The sequence below is a fragment of the Dermochelys coriacea genome, chromosome 1, assembly GCF_009764565.3.
Source record: "Dermochelys coriacea isolate rDerCor1 chromosome 1, rDerCor1.pri.v4, whole genome shotgun sequence".
Classification (NCBI taxonomy): Eukaryota; Metazoa; Chordata; order Testudines; family Dermochelyidae; genus Dermochelys; species Dermochelys coriacea.
In genome coordinates, this window is record NC_050068.2 from 148,701,545 (window position 1) to 148,722,264 (window position 20,720).

A 20,720-nucleotide genomic window follows, 5' to 3' on the forward strand; every position below is an offset into this window, starting at 1 on the left:
TCTTGTTAAAAGAATTTGCACAGAAAAACTCTAAGGTTTGAAGGACCCCTAAAAGCCAAAGCTATGGTGAGGAGGAGACAGCAAAACAGTAAAATAAAACCTTCCTCCCTGATGCAGAGTTCCACACTGGGGCCTGATGGGCCTCCTTATCTCATTATATAGTTCAAGAGATTTTGTTTACTCAGAATGGGGTTACTGTCATCACAATCCAATCCAAGATAATCCATTCCAGCAAGTGAGAGGAATAAAAGATCTCTCGAGAAGGAACTCTCACATGTGAAATATAAATAGTTTCCTGGAGTAGGAACTGAATGCTAACTCTGAAAGGAGGATTGTATCCTTGTCTTCATTTTTAATGCCCTTCGTGGTCTATCCTCATCCTATATAATCTCTTCTACTCTGTAGAAATGCAGACCCCACTGGTTAATCATTGTCAAGTGTTTTGTAAGCATCAAGCCAAAAGCGCATTTTAAGGAAAGATTAAAGGGCAGTAATGTAATAGCCCATGGGAACTCCTTTCACACATAAGAGGCAGCATGGGAGAAAGTACAATGGTGCTTGTCAAATTTTGAGAAAAATCACTCCTTCAAATCTTCCCCTACAACCCATTTATGCCATTATGCATACAAAACACCTGATAAATCAGCTGGTAAATTGTGACAGGTGCTTATTATATTGTTTGTAATTATCTCCCCATTACCTTGTGCTTCCCTCTATCTGTTTGTTATATCCACTTGTACTCTCCCATATTGAATTTAGATTAAAGAAAAGGAGGACTTGCGGCATCTTAGAGACTAACAAATTTATTTGAGCATAAACTTTCGTGAAGTGAACTGTAGCTCACAAAAGCTTATCCTCAAATAAATGTGTTAGTCTCTAAGGTGCTACAAGTCCTCCTTTTCTTTTTGCGGATACAGACTAACAGAGCTACTACTCTGAAACCTGAACTTAGATTGTAAGCTCTTGAAGGCAAGGACCCCATCCCTTTGCTTTATATTTCTTCTGTGCCTAATACAATGGGGCACAATCTTTTCCATACCATGCTACAAATATGAGACAAACAATGATACCAGTCTTTGTTTGGGATCATTAGCTTTTCTGTGTAGAAGTCCAGACACATTGCTACCCATAATATAGCAGTGACTAACTTTCCTTGTAAATTATGAATTAAAGGGGAAGTAAGACAGCGCTGGGAGTGAACTATAGTGTTGTCTGGTCATGGGATGTGGGTGTTCACACCAAATACCAATTTGTTTGCTGAACAAGGGATAGTTGCATTTTATTCTAACTTCAAAGCTACCTTCAGTTTTTAGGACCCAATGTCTTTTGTCAAAAAGGTTTGAAATATCTATCAGACAATCAGCTAGTGTTGTGTGTGTGTCTGTGGTAATAATATATTCTAAGTGGAATGCTGGTCCTTTCAAGTCCTTACTTTCAGTCAATGAGAGAGTTATTATTCTGAACACTCTCATTGGCTGATGTTAATAGTGAAAGGATAGAGTACCCTATCAGTATTTACTATTTTGGGTGTTTGTAAGATGCTTTGTACTATTTCTAAACAGCTTATTAGATAACAGCTCCATGGCTGCCAGTTCTAGGAATTTTCTGTGGAACAGAAAAGCTTTGCAGGTTGGATCCATGCTGTCAGTGTTAATGGAAGCACCTGAGGTACTAAAATAAGAGCAGATTAAATATTTTTTTATTAAAGCTAATGTCAAAAAATTACAGTACACAGGTTAAGAATAGTATGTCTGTACATCTGGGTATAGAGCTTAGATTATCCACTTTACATCAGCAAATGAATCACTGAAGCAATGTTACTTCATAATGTACCACTAGACTTTGCTACTTTCATGACTTTTACTTTCATCTGCTTTGAGGTTTTAACTTTCTCGTATAGTCAATGTGAATATGGACATTTTCTGGAAAAACACATCAAATTCTTAGAAGCCTAATCTGTCTTTTATTAAAAAGGGTAAATTCAGTCTTGAAAATTGTCAACATCTATCATTTATAAAAACAGTGACTGAAATGAGGACCATAAAGTAATAGCTAGAAAAGCCAGCTGGCAGTGGTGTGTCCCTCCCCCCTCCCCCGCATTGTGTGCTCCCATGTGCATAAGATTTCACTTCAGGTTTCAGATGCTAAAATAATAGCGATCATCCAAATTTGTTATGTACTGTACTTAGATTATAAACATAGGGGGACAGAGGTGCTATACTGGATTGTATACAATGGGGTCCTGGGCCATGACTGAGGCTCCTTGGCATTATATTAGTATTATTACTGGGAGTAAATTAACTGCAGTGAAATTTATTAACTATAACAATTAGGACAATCTAAAAACATGATCTAGATTTTTCCAGGTGTGTGCATCAGTGAAAAATAAAACACTCAAAAACACTACTTAAAAAGGACACTCTCCAGGCTGGCAGTCCTAAAATGAAACCTGCATTACCATTCCCCCACACTACATCTCTCTAAATACCTTAAGAAGTCCCACCTTTCCTGAACTCAAATTCTACAAAATAACCAACCACTCCACATAAGATGAAAACAATGTAAGCTGGTAAAGAAAGAGATTTCTATTTTAAAGTTAAAGTGGGAACAAGTTATATTAAAATATGCAAATGTCTCCTTTTAACAAGTTATAACAATATGTATTAGAATACAATAACTTAATTTAATAAATAATAGAACTACTTAGTTTATCCCCCAGAATAGAAGCTATGTTTCAGGACCAGGATGACAGATGTATTATACATGAAATGTTATTTATATATTCCTTAAACCAAACTGCAGAAATAACATTGTGCAATATTTTCTAATTTTTTTTAATACTACATTGTTGCACCTCTGTCAGGACAGAAATGAGGTTGTGGTTCTTAAGGTATGTAAATGGGGGGCTGGGCTCTTTTGAAAATCCATCCTAACTGTAGGTGCTGGGCACTTAAATCTGCCCCTGGGCTCTTTTGAAAATCTAGTTCACAGTGGCTACCATTTGAGAGCACTTGAGTACTTTGCTATACAGTAGGATTTCACACAATCTGTGTGCTCTCAAATGCTGGGAAACTTATTGCTATGTTGGGCTGTAACCTTTTGTTTAGGAATAGTGGCCTAGGAACAGCCAGCATACATACAGGGATGTCTATTGCCAAGCCATGGACTTGAGATCAACAGTGGTCACAAGTGCAGGAAAATTAGCAAACATTTAAAAAATGTTTTTTTATATATAGCAAGATAGTGAAGAAATTAAATATGTTCACTGCGTGTGTTAGTTTTTTAAGCTGAACTACTCTTTTCTTTAGGTGGAAGAACACCCAGCACAAATGAATGGTTCAGCACCACAATATATAAATAGATTTGAGAGCAAAACAAGAGGCTCAAGCCCTACTATCAGATCACAGACAATAAAGCTGAGGGCTCCAATATGTAAAGCAACATCTCCAACAGTTTATTGGTAAATGGGAAGTTTCAGGGCAGGCACCAACTGCTTAGATATTTGTGACCTAGAGAAATTTTGACAGCTGTCAAGAAAAATAAAAGCAAAAAAATATGCTTTTAGGAAAATGCAGAATGAAAACAGAAACATGTTAATTACTGAATTTTTCTGACAGTCTCAATGGCCATTTTATAGATTTTTTAAAATGCTTCAGCATAAAATTGTTACTTTGTAGTACAGAAATAACTGAGATCAATGTATAATTCAAGAATCAACATCTGGAAAACTCAGCAGACACACTAAATGTTAAATATATTCCATATAAAAACTTTTCATTAAGATAAATTAAGATGCACTGTGAAGCATTCAAATATAAAGAAATATGACAGTTAAAGGTGCTCATTCAATCTTAACGCTATACCCCATGCCTCTTGATAAAATCCCTTTTGGTGTACATTATGATGTAGCCTTTTAATACATGTTCACTTATTGCTGTATTTCTCAAATAATACAATTAATCTTTTCAATAACCTTTGTTGTACAGGTAGTTCCATATATATATATATATATATATATATATATATATATATATATATATATATATATATATATATGGAGGTTCTAGTCACAGTTTTATAGTAAAGGAAAAACAGAGTTTTACACTTGAAGGATGTAATCTCTGTGTTATCTGTGAAAAATACAGCATATCCACTCCCAAATTATAGCACTTACTCTTTGACTACAGAATGAATTTTCTCAGAATTCAAAAGTAACTTTATTAGTTTGAGTTGAAATTAATAAAACATCTGTTAAAAAAGTTAGCATCCAGTTAGACTTTTTTGTCCTGTGTCATCTCAATAATGGAACAACAGACTCTTCAGACTTCTGAAATGGTTAAAACTCATGCATATTTTCTGGTTATTGGACGGTGTAAACCCAGTGCAGAGTCAAGGTTCTTTGTGTGCCTTAACTATGCATTTCCATATCTTAACATATTTGGATTTATTTTAAATTTAACTTAACTCTTGGTTTATAATGTTTGTTGTTGGGATAATTACATCCCTTTATTTTTTCTTCTCCAAATTACTGATATACTCTCAACCTTAACTAAATGTTAACTTAGTTTTTGTCTGGGAGTAGATAAGGTTATTTTGGGACTTTCATTATAAACACAATTTTCACATGCTTTCAACATTTTGAAAGTCAACTTTGGGCTGATATTTTCCATGCCCTCATGCCAGAAGTAATTCTCTTAGAAACTTTAGCAATATTTCTTACACTATTTTTGAGCTAAGGGGCTACAAAATACAATTGTCTTTTTTTTATTTCCAAATACCCCTGACCTCTTGGTTCCATGGTGATAGACATCTTTATTCATTCTGTGTTCCAAAACTGACAAATATTGCAAGAAGGGCATACTGCTGTCCTGGGGATTATTACTGCACAGAATGAGGCTGATATTGCCAGTTCTCCAAAAGTCAGAAGAGGAGCCAAGTTAGCAGTCCGTGAAGAGATAACGAGAGGGTGGGTGGAAGGAAGGATATCCCCACTCACCTCAAGAGTAGAACAAAAGATTGAATGAATACAGCACAGTGTTTGGAAAAATGGGTGGCAAGGAGGGAGATTGGGGAGTGTTAAAAAGGGTATCTTGACGGGGAAAAGAGATTGGCCCTCAAGAATAAACTTCCATTCAACACAGCGCAAATCTAAATGCGAACATCTTTTCCCAGATTTATGGAAGTTTTTCCTCACTTTCTAACAAATTTGTTGGGTGGGCTACAAGTCGCTTTCAAAGTTACAGGAATGGCATGACAGCTGCTTGCAGCACTTCAAGTTCTCTGGGCAGCAGTATTACAGATTTCCACATGCCTATATGTGAACCAGTCACTTGAAAAGGCAACAGTTGGTATGCATATTGCTTATCCATCATGCCCAACACAATCAAAGGGAAAACTAAACACACAGTCTTCCTCTGATAACTACAGAAGAGAAGGAATACAAAGATAATAACATTATCCGCTTCTGAAGAGAAATCTCTCCCACTCAGTAGCAGCACAGTTTCTTCTCACGAATCAGTCATATTGCAATAGGTTGGTTTGTTTGCTCAATTAACAGAGTAAATATTTCACTGATAAGTTTTTGCTCAAAATGAGGTTATTGTACATTACCTACATAATTATTCAAATAAAATAAATAGTGAGACCTGGTTTAGATAGCCAGTTCAAAATACAGTAACCTTGAACAGATTTGTTACTTTGTGCCTGGAATGCATTATTCTGCAAGGACATTGAATGATCCTGGAAGCACAATTTGAGGGTACAGAGAGGACTGAAAATTCAATTTGGAGGAATCTTCGTAACAAGGAATGCAAAACTGGTTTCTCTAGTCAAACATTTCAAAAAGTGGATTTTGTTTTGGGAGAAAAGGTAAGGTAACTATTAGGACAAGTAAACAATATGACTGAGTAACTTGAGTAAAGTGTTGTTGTAGTCTTGTAGGTCCCAGGATATTAGGGAGACAAGATTGGTGAATGGACTCTTAGTTTAGCATAAGTAGCCTATAGTCTATCTGTTCAATCTTGTATGTAGCTGTGACACTCTGAATACCTTTCCCAGATCTGAAGAAGAGCTTTGTGTAGCTTGAAAACTTGTCTCTCACCAACAGAAGTTGGTCCAAATAAAGATATTAACTTCACCCACCTTATCTCTCTAACTTGAGTAAAGTAACTTTTCTATTGGATTTCTATGATTTTTTTTTAATCTTCAGATACAGTTTTCACAGTTGATAGTTTGTTAAACGTGAGATCTTCCAGTTTTAATCAGGAAGAGGAAGCTTGATAGATAAATACAAGAAGACTAAAAGTTGACTGCAACTGTAATACTTCTGAAACAATTTTTTCTCTTTACTTAAAATGAAAGTATTAATATGACAGTCTCATTTTTTTTCATATCTTTTATCTACAGATTGATCAAGACCTTCTCTGGAAGCCTGGCATTTCACACTACCTCTTCATAAGTGAATCTCCAAAGCCCTACAATTGGCATGAGAAATTGGAGTTATTATTCATGGTTTAAGTATCATGAAGACAGGATAGCGTCCCATCCCCTCCCACAGTAAGACAACCTGAAGACACTACTCCCTATATTGACAGCACTCGGAGCACTCCCACTTTTGTTCTTTCAGTGGTGATACAGCAGCTGGAAAATATATAGCTAGATCCCTAAGGAAAAGGTTTGGATTCGTACAGAAGTTAAGTAACTCAGAGAAGAAAATAAAAAGGGCAGGAAGATAGCTGTTCCCATTATGAAACACATATAAACAGACTGCAAGTTACAAAATATGTTCTTTATTAAAATAAATGGAAAAGAAAACTTCACTATCACAGAAATGCCTCCTGGGTCTGAACATGTGGGGGAAGGTGGAAAGCTTTGATGGACCAGCAGGGATCCTTGTATAGGTGGGGATGGTGCCATCCCCATGTTCCCTTCTCCTTGGTCCCTCATGATGGGAGAGAGCTTTTCTCCCCGGCAACAGAAATTGGTAGAACAGAACTGGCTGCTTGGAAAGGAGCAGAAGGAGCCTAATTAGCTTCCTGGAATAAATAGACACACCCAGACCAAGCAACCAGAGGTGGCATGGGGCAACTCATGTTCAGCCATTTGCCTTTTGTGAGGCAGGCAAGGAATTTTTCCTTCACTGCCAAATTGGCCCAGTTGGTGTGGGTTTTTTTTTGCTGGCAAGTGGCTTGGTAAGGGATAGTGATTTGATTAGGTGTCTCTCTACATTTGTCAAAACTTTTACTGGATCCAGTGCAGGGTTTTTGGACGAAAGGTGGGCAGATCCTTGATAAACCAGTAGGGGGATAGTGTAAGATCAGCAGGAGGGGTCTTACACTATATGTAGAAGGGGTGGGCTGCAAAGTTTGGTGAAGATAGGGGGACCGTCATAGGAGTTAGGGGGTCTGGGATTTTAGTAATGGTGCTGATTACATTAGTCTAAGGTTGGTCTTCCCCTATGGTTATGCCCAGGGCAGCTCCAGCCTCTTCCTGGGGGTGGGGGCTGAGGTGGACTAGACAGAAAATTGGAGGGGTAGCGCTATACATCTGGTGGGCACACATACTTATTTATTTTTTTAACAATACACACTTAAACATGTGTTTATCTAGGTTATCCTTAAAAGGAGAACAAAATGTACCCAAACAAAAGTGCAGGAGACTGTATGTGAGAGACCGAGTGAGTGTATGTGTTAGGGGGTGGGAGGCAATGTGAGAGTGCGTGTACTTGTGTGTGTGTGTGTAGGAGGGAATGTGTGAGGGAGACAGAGAGAGAGAGAGCAAGTGTGAGTGTTTTGGGGAGTGAGTGTGTGTGTGTGTGCGCGTGTGTGTTGGGGATGTATGTGGGACGCAGGAGAGACAGAGAGAGAGAGAGTTGGTGGCAGTGTTGAGGGAGACTGTGTGTGACTGAGTGAGAGTGTCAGCGCACTGTCTCTTTAAGCCGAGCACTCAGGAGTCTGAACGCTTGTTCAGTACAGCGGTAGTCACAGCTCCCAATCCGGAGCCAGAGGTACCAGCACAGACAGGCTCCCTGCCCCCGCATACCCGCTCAGCAGAGTCCCACTTGGGCACATCCATGTCTAGCACCCGGTGAGCTCCGCCAGAGCTATGCCAGTCATGGATCAGCTTCCCAAAGAAGGGGAGACTTCCACAGCACCAGGAGCAGGCAGCCAGAGAGCAGCAGCTGTTAGCCAAATGCCCAGCTCTGGAAGAGGTGGCTACAGGGGTTAAGGCAAATTTGGGGGTGGCTATAGCCCCTCAATGCCCCCCAGTGCTGCCCTTGTTATGCCTACCCATACTGTCGGTGCCCGTTAGTCACTGAGGGGAGTTAAACTCCTAAGGATTAAGTTCAATATAGTTGAGGCCCCTGCCTGAACCTTAGTTTACTGCATAGTCTCTTTATTCCTGCCGTGCTTGAGTGTGAATACATTTCTAAGCATCTTGTGGCGGGGGGGGGGGCAATGAAAAAGTATCACTGTTATAACTCATATACAGTTGCCTTCAAGAATTCTTTTCCAATGTATTTTCTTGTGCCATCAGGAGATATGGAACAAGTTTCTGCTTTTTGAGCAGAGAACACAAACATAATCAGGGAAGCCAAGTGCCATGTATCTTATACGAGATCCATGCATTTGGCAGCCCTGTAATTCATTCCAACATTTCAGTTGGATTCTTGTTCATCTGACTTAGCTGAAGGAAGATGATAGATGCAGGCAGTTTCCCTTTTTGGCCAATATAGGCCACAGTTGCACTTTATGAGCAGGCAGACAGGGGTCTCGCCTCTCTGTTCCCTCTGCTGGATCCAAGCCCAATATCAGACCCAGCTCACTCCCTCCCTCCCCATCCTCCTTGCAGCCAGTTGCACACCAACACACATTCCCCAGTCCCAGCCTCTGCACCTCAGGAAGTCAAACACCTTCTACCACCCAGCTGCCTTCTGCCCCGGGCAGTCCCAGCACCCATCTATTACCCAGCAGCCTCCTGCCCCAACATCTACTTCTCCAAGCTCCACAGCACCTTCTATTCCCCACCTTCCCTCACAGTGAGCCCTTTTCTCTCTCTAGCACCATCTACCCACTAGAAGTTCTCTGCTACCTAGGAAACCCCAGCAACCACTCATCTCCCAGTAGCTCCAGCACCACCAATCCCCATTCACTTATTTCCTCAGCAACTCCAAGCAGAGACTTAGGCAGCTATCTTCCAGTTTCTTATTCGGACTCCTCTACTCATCTCCCCCTTGATAAGTTTGGTGAAGATCCATTAACTAGCAATGGCCACTGCTCAAAGCAGATTATTTTGAGCACACATACACATTTACGGTTAGATACAAACTATTTTCAAGTATGAACATTTTATTTGAAAAAAAAAAAAGTACAATAGCTGGAGCAGAACAAAGCTTGGCAACTACGCATGATACTTTCATTAATTTTTTTTCACACTCAGGGCTTCATTTTCCTCTCTTAAGTTTTATAGTCAATTCAACCTATACAATATGAATGCAAATATTTAGGGTAAGTGCAATATAACATCTGCAGCTGGCCCCTGTCAGCTGACTCAAACTCAGAGGGCTCAGACTATGGAGCTGTAAAATTTCAGTGTACACATTCGGGCTGGAGCCCAGACTCCAGACCCGAAAGTCTACAATGCAATTTTATAGCCCACAGCTATAATAAAAAAAAAATCTAGACCAAACTATATTAGAAAAAACTGCTTCGCATCAGCACTAATATCAATGGATTTAATGAAAGTCTGAGAAAGGAAATGATTACCCATCCTCTACTGATCAGTTATGACAGAGGTCAGAAAACCCTCAAGGAGCAAAATTTCCAATGCTCAGCACAACAGGTTGATTTGAGACATGAAAGGTGGATTCTGTAGCTCAGCAAATAGGTTTGTTTGGCTGCCCATGATACAATCAGAGCAGATAAAGTAGAAGATTAAAATTAGAGAATATATTAATTTATTAGTGAAGAGGTTTTCTCCTGTTTTCTTATTTGCAAAATAACTTAGTCTATTTCAGATCATTCCATTAAAAACTAGGCAGAGTAAATGAAGTTTCCCTTACTCTCCCACACCTTTATAGCAATGGAGCAAATGCATTACAAATCAGGATTCAAGCTCTCATTTGGAGGTGAGAAAGAATCTAGTAAGATATTCAGGGGTTCATTCCCCATCCACTAAATACTCCTGCATAATCTCAATTAATATCAACAGTGATGGCATGGGATGTATGTACCTCAGGCTGGCCGGGCAGCCAAGGAATTAATGCAGGAACTTTCAGCCAAGGCTTATTGGCAGCCTTACAGCAGCTGGGAGAATAAAACATCTGAGAAGCCGGGGGGGGGGGGGAAGCTGCTGCCAGAGGAGCAAGCAGACTGGAAATGGAAACACCTGCCAGCAAGCAGAGAAGGCATAACCAGATCTAAAGGCTGGAGAAGCTGACAGAAACCAAATTAGGTAGGAAGGAGCTCAGGGTACACCAGCAGGAGTTGTTGAGGACAGATTCCCCCTGTCTGGTTTAAGGGCCCTATCTGTAACCAAATGGAGTGGGGAGTCTGGGTTCCCCTACCAATCCCTCAGGCTTAAAAACTAAAGGGTTTTCCAAATCCCGAAAGTACCAAATCCCACAGGGATAAGGGGAAGAGCCCACACACCTCAGCAAGATTAACCCATTTCAGAGCCCAGAATGGGACTACCATGCAGACTCAGGCAAAAGGAGCTAACTGACTATCCTGCCAGATCAAGTAAACTCTGTGCAATGCTCTGTCTGACCAAAGGGGGTGCTGTTGCATCAGCACACTGTCTCACAAGTGGCTACAAGTGCAAAACCCTTGTTACAAGTTTCTTGAAGTCATTTGCCATGACCTCCCAAATTACTATCAGTCAAGTCTCCTTAGAGTTCAGCTCCCAAATAAAACACAGATGCACATTGTAGACTGGCAAGTTAAAATTAATTTTCCTTTCATGGCAAAGGCAGACTAGTTACCCATGTTTTTCTTTTACTGTCTCTCACACTTAGTACAACACATTCAACTTCTTTTCATTGATTCCCCCCCACCACCAAAGTTTTGCATTTACTTTAAAGTAAGGTTGATCCACTCAATAAAGAACAATTAAAGATATGTTTTTATAATCCCATGATTTTATCTTCGCAGAGCACCAAAGTAACAGTGCAATCTAGTCCCCATTATAATAGCAACGGTCCAATTGGATAATAAAGTCAGGCCACTACTTCTATTCCGGAAATATTTCTAGTCTTCATTTACGCAACTCAGGTATTTTTCAAAATGAGAATGATAAATAAGCACTTTGGGATGGCATTGGAAAGTGACACCGAGCTGTGATTACCTGTAATTTTTTTTTTAAACTAGCTAGCCTACATTTCTACTCATGTCAGACAGTGAAAAGAAACCACAGTAGCAGGTGTCACAAGATTTTCACCTTACTTCTTGTTTTCAAAAAACCTCTCTCAACCACTTGCTTATTTCACTGCTACCATTACAAACATACCCCACACTTTCATAAATATATTTTTTCTTCAAACTAAACTACATGTTCCATGTAGACCATAGTTCAAAAAATGAAACTTATTTTGTCAATGGAAATAATATTTAAACTATTTCCTGGCAACACCAGAGCATGATTTTTATTTTATTTTTTATACTAACAGGATTTTAAAACATTCTCTCTCTCTCTCTCTTTCTAGTTCTGAATAGATTTCTCAGTAAAAAGCATAAAGAATTTAGTAGGTTTTGTCAAAGAATTAGTAATAAGTATTCAGTCTCAGTCAAAGTAGACTGAACAACTTCCACATCAAAAAGAATCATTATGAACTGTGTCAGACGCCCAAATTTCACACTGCTCATGTTGAACATATTTTCTTTATTGACGTTTTCCTACAAAGCTATTTATGGACCTGAGTTCTCATTTTATGACATGCTCAAAATATACTTGTGAAAGGATATTACACTTGACATTTAATTTTGAAAGAACAGTTGGCTTCCCAGTGGGAGTTTTGCCTGAGTAAGAAGTGCTGAATAGGGCTCTTGAATATTAAGTTCATCACAGATATTTTTCAAGGGAGGACACGAATTTTGAAGTGTAAGGACTACCCAAGCAATTCCCTTGTTTCTAAAGTAAAGTGCTGCTTGGTAACAATACAAGGAAGCATAGTAATATTATATCTTATTGTTTTCAATTATCCTGTGCAGTTAGGAAGCTAATTTTATTTTTAGGAAATTAGGTCAACTGCTAGAGTGCCAGTTGTTTAAGGTAAAAGAATGAAAAAATGGGATGATTTATTATACATACCTCCTGTTGCAGCTCTTCCCATTGAGTACTGAATTTCTCCAGTTTCTCATTGATCAATTCATCCAAGACTCCACCATCAGTTAAAGTCTGTGCCAGCTCCCGAATCTGATTGCGATTTTCTTCTGGATGTCGCATTAAGCTTTCCAGAGACTTAAAAAAAAATCATAAAAATCATGATTTGTTCTCCTTTTTCTCAGACCAGCAGAAAAGTCTGAAGAGCACTATCTCTCATTCATGTGCAAGAAAGAAACCCTCCATTTCAGACACAATTGAAGTGCAGACATCAGATGAAAGTATCAAACAATTTCATATTTATGCCACAAAGTACTCTGCACTATGCATTACTAAAATCATGCTTTTGCAACTAATGCCTCAAGTCTAGCAAAGTACTTAACCTTAAAGTTGCTTAAATTTAAACATGAATAATGCCGACTTATTCTCTGCATCCAAGTAAGACAACAGCTCATGCCAACATGCCCATACCTCTTGTTGAAAAAATGTCTATTGAAATAGAAAATCAAAATTATATAAATAAAATCATAGCATCCTCTCTGCAGCTGGCCTGGATCAGTTGACTTGAGGTTGTGGAGCTTTGGCTCCAAGGCTGAAAGATTGGTGTGTAGATCCTGTGAGGGTGGAGGGTCCTAAAGCTAGGGCTCCAGCCTGAGCCCAAATGTTTACATAGCACTTTTTAGCCTCACTGCCCAAACCACGTGAGCTCAAGTTAGCTGACCTGGGCCAGCCATGGCTATGCGGCAGGGCTTTTATCCTCATGTAGACAAACCAAAACATAATTCATAGCTAGCCCATTGCCTTCATAAATAATGAATAAAGACTGAAAGGACCAGACCCTATGGATAAAATATGAATAAATAAAATACCCCACTAAAATCATCAATGGTTTTGCCATTGACTTCAGTGGGACCAGGATTTCTAAGAGTTTGCTTTATCCTCAACATACATGAGAAATCAGTATTTTCACATGGGATTACTCTATTCCATTTACATGGTAGTTATCAGCATAAAACATGCACACACATTAAAATCAAATTATGATTTGTTGAATCAAGCAGCACTTTGTGATTTTCAAATAGTCTGTATCTTCCCAAATAGTTATGCAGATTTATGGTTTCTTTCATATATAATGGAAGATTTTTCAAAATGGTGTTGGTATAATGCAATATGTGCCTTGATATTTTATATCAGTTAAGCCAGGACTTACATCTAATGCCTCTGAGATCTCTTCTGCACCTCCTTGGATATTTTCAGTTGCCCTGAGTTTCAGCTCCATCTCATTCAACCATTTCTCTTCTGCATCCAGGTAGGACAATAGCTCACGCCAACATGACCATACCTCCTGGTGAAAAAAATGTATATTTAGATAGAAAATCAAAATTATAAAAAAATCATAGCTGCTTCTTCCTGGCATTAATCCCACCAAATAAGGTCTGCTCTCTGAGTCCTCTCCCTCCGAAGTTCTCTGTTGAATCCTATACCCTTTATATACCACATGCTACATTCTTTCTCCAACCTGAACGAGCAGATCTCAAAATTATTTTTGCACATTTACAGAACCACATTGATATCAATGGGCTCATCACAAGGTTTCCATTTTGTACCTAAATAGTTTCACGCTTCTTTAAAAAACAAACTGATCACGTCATTGTAGATAAAAGTAAAGTCAATCAGACATTTTTCAATCAATACATTCAAAGCACAGTTTTTCCAGAGTTTATTGGCATCTACGAGAGTTTCATGCATGTCTGGAGTGCTTTCAAGTGCTGGTGCCTTCAACAGAAGGCCAACACAGTAGCAGGTAAGGAGAGTCTAGTCTAGAAAAAAAAAGTTGATTTTAATAGAATCCTCTGATTTTGATAATGTCTGTATTTTATTTAATCAATATATATTTCTTTCCAATTTTCTTCTAAGACTTTAAAATGTAAATTTAACTTTTATTTAAAGATATATTCTAGAAAAAGTTATATGAGTTAGCAATTTTCTTAAATCCCTTACTGAAAACAAATAATGATATGATGTTTCAGAGAAACAACACTTTCATCAGTTTCAACTGAATTATATTTTAGACACAAAGTTGATTCTAAGCCACATTGAATGCAATAGTTGAGGATTGCCTTGATTCTAGAATTTAAAAAAGACTGTTAAAAAAATAAAATCCCCATCTTAATCATGTTATTCTCAGATAATTTAAAAATCTGCTATTTTAATATCATCTTCAGCTATCTACCTAAACAAAGGCACTGTAAGTAAAACATTCTGAAACTCCATAAACCTTACTATCCTTTCCAAGTTTAAAATCTCTGTGGTAGGTTACTCTCCGCTGTGTTTAGCCAGACATTGCTGAATATATAACTGTGCTCCATCAGGATAACTATTGTGATTCTGTGGTTGTTAACTATGTTTACATCAACTCAATACGAGCACAGTTTATTTAGCATTACAGTAGTAAATATTTACTGGGGACAAATATAAGAGTTTATTATCTGCTAATCCATCTGAGTAGTTGTAATATTGAAGACCAACAAAACAGCTGACCTCCAGAGTTTTGCACTTTCCATTTAGCCTGCTGCAGAGCCGCTGGTAGTTTGTAATTAATATGTCAAGTTCCTTTTCTAAGGCCTCATGAGCTGCAGGTGGAGCTCTTGCTATAAAATTATTCACAGAGTCTGTGAGTAGCTTCACCTTCACCTCTTTCTGTGTGGCCTCCTCTTTTGCTCTCTGTAAAATAGAAGTAAATGATGGTCATGACTTGTGGAGAAGAAAGCAGAGTTCAAATAACTGCGTCAAGATTCTACTTAGGTTGAAAGAAAGAAGAATCAAGGATGTAATTCCCAACCATGCTGATATCATCTTTGATAGTGCAATGAAAATGTATTCATCTTGTTTTCATTTTGGAGGCAACATACAAGTTTATCATGAATAACAAATAAATGTGTTACACAATATAGAACTACTGAATCTTTTGGAGCAGTGAGAAAACAAAATTTCAATAATATACTTGCTGAGAAAATGCTTCAGGCATCAATGCTGCAATACCTCGAATTACAGATTAAAACATATTTTGTGTTACTTCCAAATAAATTCAATTAACCATCTTTAACAGTGCACAGTCAACTGGGGAGATTTAAAAAAAAAATCAATTTTCTTTCTAGGACCCCAGTGATGTCACAGCTGTATTTCAAATTTGAGCTTCAGCATGAGCATTCTTTGGATCATCCCATCCATCCCCAGAATCAGCTGAGGAGGTAGGGAGAGAATCCTTCCCTCATGCAATAGCACTGCCTGGAGTAACAGCGAAGCATGGAAGGCTTGAGGTGTGAACATAGCTTGGTTTTGGAGGAAGATGCAGTAAGAAGTGAGCAGCGATCCCAGTGAGAAAGGTCAAAGAAAAGCAAATGTTAGGCAATCACAGAAGACCACAGTTTAATAGGAAATTTTAAAAATAATTGAACCATATTTAACCACCAGGCTGCCCTCATTGTTAGCCTATGTAATCACAACAAATTACTTTTACCTCATCCGTGCTCTCTTTCTCTCCTACTGTTTGTTACTCTCATTAGTTATGAGTTGACTTTCATTAGATTGAAGCTCCTCAGTGCAGATAAGGTCTCTCCTTAGGGGCTTATAAAACACCCAGCAGTACGGGTTCCTGATTGTGCCTGGTACTTTTAGATACTACTGTGCCATTGCTAAAAATACTAAGGTAATGTTTATTTACATTGTATCATTAATGTGCTGGGTCCTTTACAGATATGCAAGACAACAGTTCCTTGCCCCAAAATGTCTCCAGATTGAGGCACTGATCCTGCAAAGACTTAAGCATGTGCTTAATAGTAAGCGTGTGATAAGTCTCAGTGGAGTCTTGAAACTACTTACATGTTCAAAGCTAAACACCCGCATAATTCTTTTCAGGACTGGGACCTATGGGCTCAGTTGTACCCCATTGGGGTAGTATAGATCTGCACCACCTCAGTGGGAGGTTCAAGAAGAACTCCTCCTGGAGCATCTCAGCACAAAAGGAGGAATGTATCTGCTACAACATCCTTTCAGGAGGTTTTGGATGCTTCCCCCAATGCTCTGGGCCCCCTCCATGTGCCAATGGATAGGGCAGGTGGGAATATACCCTTCCTTCCTACCTGCCTCTCCTTTGAGCCATGTTAGGCTGGAGAATATCTTTTTGCCCAGTAATGTAGAAGTACTGTCAGGGTAAGTACAAGTCTTGTTAGTTAAAATTTGTATTCACGATATGATCAAAGTCAGGGAGAGAATGGCAATTATTCAAGTCTGTTTATATCTGGTCAAAAATTGCATGTTTTGTGTGTGCAGATTTCAGTAATGGTATTTTATTCTCTTATATTTGTATGAAGTATTATGCTAGGCCAAAACCTGTGTCTGCATTTCACTGGGAAACTGACCCATTAGGAAATTTTACATAATTTTTCTTACTACATCTGTTTCAATGGATAGTGTATCGTAAAAGTGCCAAGAACTATTATAATATAGATATTTCCACAAATTAATTATGCCCCAATAGCATATGCTGACTTTTAATACTGGGTTACATTTCATTCATGGCAAACCACTGTTGTCCCATTATGATTTCTTTAGGAATTTACATGGTTTCTTTTTGATCAGCTGGTAAAGAAAAACTCTTCTGCTGCAGGAGGTACATGCTTCCAAACTTCCATAAAACCCTCTGCATAGCAAAGAGATTTTTTTTTTAAGGCCAGAGAGACTATTATGGTCATCTCTTGCACAACCCACACCATAAATTCCTGCATCAAGCCCATGTCTTGCAGCTGATCTAGAGTATACACTAATAAATCATAAATGCACAACACCTGCATTCAATTCCTAAATGATAGTCTCTCTCTATTTAATGTAATAGTTAAACTATCAAACCAATTTCACCCTGATTTATCAAGTCATTATCTAGTGGTTAACTACTGCTAGTTAACTGATTCTTCGGAAATTATTGCTTAATTAAATTAATGCTCAGACTGCAAAGAATCTGAAATCCAATAAAGCAATGGGAAAAAAACCAAACATACCCAAACTCTGTAGCAACAGAGTACTGTGAAGATTTAAATATCTTTCAACAGACTCTAAATTGAAACAAATTACTTTAAGCCACCTATCACTTCAAATTTAAGATTTTCAAACTAGATATAAAAAGCAACTCTTTTAAATGAGCAAACAGATTGTGTGCAGCGATGGCTTCAAAGAAGAGCTTCAGACATAAATTAAACAATTCAGTCTGCCTTTTACCTTCAGTTCCTCAACCGCTTTCTGTAATTCATCTGGTGTTTTATACTCAAAATCCCTCTCCAGGTATTCTTCTTCAGCTTGTGTTATCCATTCATGCATCTCTGACAAATCCTTTCGGAGACTAACAGTTTTATCCAAACCACCTTTTAGTGCAGCCTTCTTAGCATAGGCCTTTAAGAAAGAAGCATGAAATGGTATTTGATATAAGATTCTACTGCACAAAAATAAAGGTCATCATCATTGTAAAAAGTAAAAACTACAGATGCTAACAATGAATCAAATAAATATTGATCTTTTTTAAAAAGTTGAAGCCTAACAAGTATCTATTTTGAGTCACCAGGCACACAAAGTTGCATCTTGTTTAGCAGCAGCCCCGTAACAGATAACATTTCAAGTGGCCACATAAGATTTATAAAAGAGTACATGATTGCCCTCTGGCAATTCTCCCTTATCTACAAACATGCAAGTCACACTGCATGCATATGTGGTAATCTTAGCTGATTTTCCTCACATTTTTTTAAAAAATGCCTGCAGTTTGAAATGCTTTTTATACGCACTTCTTGTATGTATTTAATAGCTATCATTTAAGTTACTATGTTAAGAATACCCATTGGCAATGTATACTTTGATCATCATCAGCATAGTTGATAGAATATCATGCAAGCCATAAAAAATAAAATAAAACACCCCAATCACCCACAAGTTTTATCATAAAGAATTTAGAGGCTTTTTCCCCCTGCAGAATTTTAACTGGAATTTCTGTAAGCAAGCAGTACATGAGATATTAAAGAAAGCAGATCTTTAAAACAAATTCTACATACATCAATATTGAACAATAAAAACAAACAACTAAAAGCTCTAAGGCAGGTTAGTGAAAGGGACCTCTTTGAGAAAGGACTGTGGAACTGGGCCAAGTAAGTGCTTTCCAAATTTCAAAGAAGCATACTACAACAGCAGTAATGTTTTACAAACTTGCTAACCCAACAGATATAATTAAACTATTCTGCAACAGCAAAGTGACTTACAAAATCCATGCCTCAATTTCTCCCTCTATAAAATGGGGATAAACATATTTTCCTGTTGAAAAAAATCTCTAAACAGAGAGGGAAAAGTATTATTTTGTTAATCTGCCTCAGATATTTACCCATGCAATGGAAAGCTTTAAACTGTTCACTTTAAATAGCACTTTCTCTAAACCTCTGAATGGAGTTATATTTTGCAAGGGTAAGCACCGAGTTCTTTGAACTGTACTCCTTCTGTAGAGGATGATTGTAGTACAGTTTGCCAACAGAGTGTTTAGTGAAATATACCTCAAGTTTAAATCTGTTGTGTAACATACCTTACTTTCTTGGTTAAATATCGCTAAGAGTAAGTAGAACATGGACATTCAGTTCCTCAAGTTGAAGGTTCGCTTTTTATGGCAGAGACATCAAATTCACCAGACAATTTTTTTTGTTTCATTCTCAGCATAAAAGGCAAGAAGTGCCCGATGACAGAGGTGATGGAAAGGCATTGTATGGTTCACTCTGAGCAGCATGGGTAAGTGAAGTATGACAAGTGGTAATACTTAGCCAGAATCTAATTTTAAAACCTAAGGTACTTTGGTTTGTGTTAATTTAAACTACAGTTAAAAGTGTATGTATGGAAATCTGTAGAGTTTTCAGTCCCCATTCAGAATGCATAACACTGCAAAACAATCTTGGGCTGGTTGCTGACTATAGTCGCATTATTTTTCTTATATATAAAAGCAGCTTGAGAGAGAGAGATTGATCCATGGATAAGCTTTTGCGTTTCTTGGCATGTCAAAAATATCTCAGGGCACGTTCTTAGGGCGTGCGCTCTGTACAGCTGAACAGTTCTGCCACTAGAAAAGGAGTACTTGTGGCACCTTAAAGACTAAGAAATTTATTTGAGCATAAGCTTTTGTGAGCTACAGCTCATTTCATCGGATGCATTCAGTGGAAAATACAGTGGGGAGATTTATATACATAGAGAACATGAAACAATGGGTGTTACCATACACACTGACAGGTTTCAGAGTAGCAGCCGGAAGTGAGCTGTAGCTCACGAAAGCTTATGCTCTAATAAATTTGTTAGTCTCTAAGGTGCCACAAGTACTCCTTTTCTTTTTACCATACACACTGTAACCAGAGTGATCACTTAAGGTGAGCTATTACCAGCAGGAGAGTGGGTGGGGGGGAATCCTTTTGTAGTGATAATCAAGGTGGGCCATTTCCAGCAGTTGACAAGAACGTCTGGGGAACAGTCGGGGGAGGGGAGGGAATAAACATGGGGAAATAGTTTTACTTTGTGTAATGACACATCCACTCCCAGTCTCTATTCAAGCCTAAGTTAATTGTATCCAGTTTGCAAATTAATTCCAATTCAGCAGTCTCTCATTGGAGTCTGTTTTTGAAGTTTTTTGGTTGAAGTATTGCCACTTTTAGGTCTGTAATCGAGTGACCAGAAAGACTGAAGTGTTCTCCGACTGGTTTTTGAATGTTATAATTATTGATGTCTGATTTGTGTCCATTTATTCTTTTATGTAGAGACTGTCCAGTTTGACCAATGTATATGGCAGAGGGGCATTGCTGGCACATGACGGCATATATCACATTGGTAGATGTGCAGGTGAACGAGCCTCTGATGGTGTCGCTGATGTGATTAGGCCCTATGATGGTGTCCCCTGAATAGATACGTGGACACAGTTGGCAACGGGCTTTGTTGCAAGGATAGATTCCTGGATTAGTGATTCTGGTGTGTGGTTGCTGGTGAGTATTCGCTTCAGGTTGGGGGCTGTCTGTAAGCAAGGACTGGCCTGTCTCCCAAGATCTGTGAGAGTGATGGGTTGTCCTTCAGGATAGGTTGTAGATCCTTGATGATGCGTTGGAGAGGTTTTAGTTGGGGGCTGAAGGTAATGGCTTGTGGCGTACTGTTATTTTCTTTGTTGGGCCTGTTCTGTAGTAGGTGACTTCTGGGTACTCTTTTGGCTCTGTCAGTCTGTTTCTTCACTTCAGCAGGTGGGTATTGTAGTTGTAAGAACGCTTGATAGAGATCTTGTAGGTGCTTGTCTCTGTCTGAGGAGTTGGAGCAAATGCGGTTGTATCGTAGAGCTTGGCTGTAAACAA

At 38.5% G+C, this 20,720-nt stretch overlaps 1 protein-coding gene across 9 annotated transcripts in view; it reads right to left on the bottom strand.

Moving 5' to 3' along the window:
- The window catches only part of DMD (dystrophin), a 1,935,994-nt gene that overhangs the window by 1,191,742 nt on the left and 723,532 nt on the right, over positions 1 to 20,720 (bottom strand). For all 9 annotated transcript variants that reach the window (XM_043505382.1, XM_043505371.1, XM_043505378.1 and 6 more), the window contains 4 exons: positions 17,593 to 17,763; positions 14,860 to 15,042; positions 13,529 to 13,663; positions 12,307 to 12,456 (listed from right to left, as the gene is read on the bottom strand). In XM_043505382.1, the coding sequence (XP_043361317.1) occupies positions 12,307 to 12,456; positions 13,529 to 13,663; positions 14,860 to 15,042; positions 17,593 to 17,763 (639 nt within the window). The remainder of the gene's footprint in view (positions 1 to 12,306; positions 12,457 to 13,528; positions 13,664 to 14,859; positions 15,043 to 17,592; positions 17,764 to 20,720) is intronic.